The sequence below is a fragment of the Sardina pilchardus genome, chromosome 12 (genome assembly GCF_963854185.1).
Source record: "Sardina pilchardus chromosome 12, fSarPil1.1, whole genome shotgun sequence".
NCBI lineage: Eukaryota > Metazoa > Chordata > Actinopteri > Clupeiformes > Clupeidae > Sardina > Sardina pilchardus.
Genome location: NC_085005.1, coordinates 11,734,371 through 11,738,848, shown reverse-complemented (window position 1 = coordinate 11,738,848; position 4,478 = coordinate 11,734,371). Strand labels below are relative to the sequence as shown.

The window sequence follows — 4,478 nt, the reverse complement described above, 5'->3', positions numbered from 1 at the left end:
AGAGAGATACACACACATTACATACACATATACAATGGCAAAAATAGATACAGAGAGCGAGAGAGAGAAAGAGAGAGACAGAGCAGCCGTCTAAACAAAAGAAAATAGCAATGCAGGGGCTTCTATTTGGGTCACCTATCCATTACCAAAGAAAGTGCTTGCCCCCTGACACCTGATGCTGTGGTAACCTCCGAACTATCAAAGACCCCATACAGAAGGACTCCACCCAGAGCACATACGAACAATACGTTTCGATAAACTAGCATAGACAACATTTTAAATCAAAAGCAACAGTGACCTGATAGCAGTACTTTGAATTCCAATTAAAACTCATCAGTGTGTGTGAATAAATAATGTTCTCAGACAATCCTGAACCAACAGGAATGAGCAGCATCAACAATACAAAGGGGGATTTCCAGTCTACCTCTTTCCCAACCACATGCCTGTCTTCCGAAATGAACAACTGAATACAATGAACAGATTACATGTAGGTTCCACTCAAGTAAACAACTGCAAGCCTTTCAATGCTACTGCTATGAGGGCCATCACTATTTCCTCAAATGATGGCCACTTCTGTACGTCCAAGTGCCAGCTCCCCCAAAACCCCAGGGCTACACCAATGCAATCAGTCACTGACAAAACTATCCCAGGCAGTTGCTGGATCAAAGAGGCTCCCTGATACCTTAGACTAGAGGAAACTCAGGGCTCTGGGAGAGATCTGAGTTTTTCACTGAAGGTTGATAAGTGTGGGAAACGTCTTTTCAGGAGATTTTCCTTGCTAAAAGAAGAAGTCTGACAATGCAGCCCCTTAATTCCATAGAGCCCTCCCAAACCTTCCAACTTTCTCCCATGGAGGTGGAAATCTGGTCTTGACTCCACTATGATGGAGGCTGAAAGGTGTGGTATTTTGCAATGGTCATTACCATGTTCTATCAGACACATACAGTAGGCTGTGTGAGCCAGTCAAAGAGCCTCCTTGATGCCACGTGTGCCCCCCCCCCCCTCCCCCAAATGCATGCAGCATGGTATGTACTCTATTCATGTCATCTGTAAGGGCCAGCACCAAATGACAGGCATGGGTGATCCCAGTTTTAAACCTCAGCAATTCTCTCATTGAATATAGCCATTTAAAAGAAGCCATTGCTCATGATTAATGGGACCATAAAAACGTGCTGAGTAGGTCACCTTTGTGTGCTCAAGTCCTGGAAACATGCCTGCATGTTACATATGATATATGCAGTACACTGATATAGCCATAAAATGCTTTAGCAGGAACACTTGACACTATGTGATTGAGAAAGGAGGACAGTAGATTTTCTCTATGGCTGAGCGTGCAGACTGCTTGCTCTTACTTTGCAACGGTGTGTACATTATTATCCTGTTTACAGTTGATGGGCTGATACAACAGTGAAAATCTCTGCCCGTTAATAAGGTAGGTTACTTTAAAGTTGAGAAATTCTGGCCCGTCCATGCACGTTTGAGCGAGGAGGACAGTGGACATGAACAGAGGAGACAAGCTCTGCTTCTGTGGATGAGAAGATAGGGGAAGAGTGCTGTCACTGTGGGCAAGAAATCTCCCAGCAATGGGTACATTAGTGCTCTTTGAGCATTAAACTCAGTTATAAAAAACCTGTCCGACCATGTCAGCATCAAACACTGACTCTGGCTCCACAGTGTTATGGCTTTGCTGTAGCAGTGGCAAAGTGAACATCGTTCTCCAAAGTACCCTGGTACACTTAAAATAAGGATGCACTGTTACAACCCATGGAGCTATCCATAATATAAGGATGCAATGATGTTATAGACTGTTTATAGAGGCAAGTGACTTTTGCAGGGGAGTGGTAAACGGAACAACAAAAGGTGAATCAAGGAGAAAGTAAGAAAGAGACAGTAAGAGTGTGATCTTGTTACTACTGGAGAGGTTAGGGTATAAGTCGTTTACAAAGGTGTTGTGAAGACGGGTGCCAACCTTCAGTGATCCAGGGTCCGCCAGAGTGAACGCCTGCCTGTTCAGTTCGGACGCGATGATCTGACATCGTTGGCAAAGGGTGTCACCGTCGTCTTTTCTCTCCGACTGACTTATCTCTGTTACGGACACGGAGCCCGCGCCCTCCGGGTTTGGCCGGCTGCCGCATTTGACTTCCTCCGCTGAGTGAAGCCTCTTCCTAGGGTTGAGACCCGAGGAGAATGGGACCTCTCTGCTTGAATAGCCCTCAACAACCTTATGTAAGACAAGAAAACAAATAGCATGGTGCAGTGTAGCTATTAGTTCTGAACATGCACTTTAGTGACATTTTGGCAATCTGTGACTGATATAGCCAGTTGTTCATGTGTATATTTGGTCAATCTAATTACATTTCGGCAAATGCACTGAAACAACATTGACACGCTTCTCTTGGTCCTCAATGAAGGCGGAACATCTGTATGGGCTGTTTGTTTTGTTTCTTTCCACCTGTAACGTCATGCTTCCATGCGTTAAGAAATCAGATAATGCAATGCTCACCGTAAACCTCCTGAAATCAGGATTGCGAGCTTGGTTTGCGTTCCAGTGATACGAGTACATGCTTCATGCGCCTGGTAAAACACACACTGTCAGCTAAATCTAACTTGTATCTCGAAGTATGGACGCTTCATTTATAATTAATTAGTCGCTGCCAGGTAAACACTCCGGATTTATTTTTCTCACGTAGTCCTCTCAGCCGAGACAAGGCAAGATAATCCTCATTGTGGTGCTAATCCTTGCTCTCTCACACTGACATTGACACCGTGGGGATTTAAGTTATAGCGTCTAACTTTGTCGGCTGTCCCGTTCAGTCATAAAGGGGTGGAGCTCAGCTGTGCGCTCCGTCTCTGATTTAGTCTGCGTCTAGTCGTTTATGTCCACTTCATAGAGTACAGCCAAGCCAAGCGCAGCTTATCTGGGCAATAGCTTTTATCCGCCTGGAGCTAAAAACGTTAGCTAAAAATAAGACCAAAATAGTTCAGATTTCTTTTTGCTGTGGTCGTGAACTTAAATATCAGAACGACATTCCTTGACAAAGCAGTTGGCAGCCATAGGTTAACCTCTATTACGCGTCCATCTGTTTTGTTAAGGAATGCCACTCTGAAGTCACAGATGTAAATGGATCTCCTTACACCAACTTTAGATAACTTTGAATGCTTGGCATCGTATTCTAAATGTAGCATGTAAATAATGTGATAGACATGACCGGGCTGGACCGAAGCTACATTAGGTTTCATTTCAATATATGTGTTAAAAATGGTTATTGCCACCATGTTGGCCTACGTCTGAATAAACACTGATTAATTTAGACAGAAATCATGTATAAAATAAAGACAACTAGTTGTCAGTGCCATCTAATAAGGTGTTCACAAATACGCACAAACTAAACACTAAATAAACACATAGATAAATGCATTTAACACTAATATAGCCTATCCCATATTATATATTTATGTATAGGATGCTAAGATGCATTCATCTGGCCATTGTAAGCCGTCGTCGTCAGTGACACCTGTTACAGTAAGACCAGACATTTCTTTCGAGCTCCTTATTCTTCCCGCTACTTTGGCGCCGCCACACGACCGTTATGAAAAGCACAGTTACAATTGGTGAAGATGTTCAGCAAACTTTCCATGCTGGATAGAGAGACCAATTAGGCTAATATCATAAATACAAATACATTAAATACGATGTGTGCAATCGATAGATAGTAACAGACTGACGCTGTTAGAGCAACAGGACGAGCAACAACTGTTGTGGCAAATGGTTAATTGGATTCGGCACGTTATAATTGCGCAGTCCTTTGACTAGAAAAACTATTTCCTGCCGCGAAGAAGTCACCTAAACCATGTGCCTTTACAAAGCAACAAACACGGGACCGTTATGCGGTGGGCATGCAACTTTCAAAGTTCAAAGATCTCAACTAACCACTTGGAATAGACTGCTGGCCATGGCCAGAGCGTTACTGCAACATTTCTGGAGTATATTATTCTCATAAAGTAGCCTCTTTACTGATTTCTCATGCCGTATTACGTTGTCCTGTGCTGAGGCGTATGCGCTGTTCCAGGTGCTGAAAGTGGCTTACGCATTCGCATGGCAAACACCATTGTAGACTACCAAAAAGTGTTTCTTTAGAAAATAATGTAAAGGGGATATACCTTAGCTTTCCGTCTCTGTAAATGGCTCGTATGTCCAAATATTGCATCTGTGTCCAAATGAAGTGCGCTCAGGCACAGTTCCACAGATATGAGGTCTGTGGTCTCATCCCCTTTAGTCCCTGGTGCAGCCATATGAGTATGTAATCCGTGGTATACTGTCAGATTATCTTCTCATATCCTAACTCAGTTATCCTCAAAGACGACATATGCCTCCCAAGAATTTGTGCAGTGCTGGTGTGGTCCTGACAGTAAGCCTTAAATTCCATCCGGCTATTTTGGAGCCAAGCGTAATTCGGTGCCCTTGTGTGTTTCCCTGT

General features: G+C 43.5%; 1 protein-coding gene across 1 annotated transcript in view; it reads right to left on the bottom strand.

The window, feature by feature from the left end:
- kif26aa (kinesin family member 26Aa) overlaps window positions 1-2,618 on the bottom strand; it is a 92,046-nt gene extending 89,428 nt beyond the window's left edge. The window contains exons 1-2 of the mRNA XM_062551377.1: window positions 2,504-2,618; window positions 1,970-2,221 (exon numbers count right to left, since the gene is read on the bottom strand). Coding sequence (XP_062407361.1) covers window positions 1,970-2,221; window positions 2,504-2,563 — 312 coding nt within the window. The 5' untranslated portion in view covers window positions 2,564-2,618. The remainder of the gene's footprint in view (window positions 1-1,969; window positions 2,222-2,503) is intronic.
- Window positions 2,619-4,478: the final 1,860 nt, after the last annotated feature.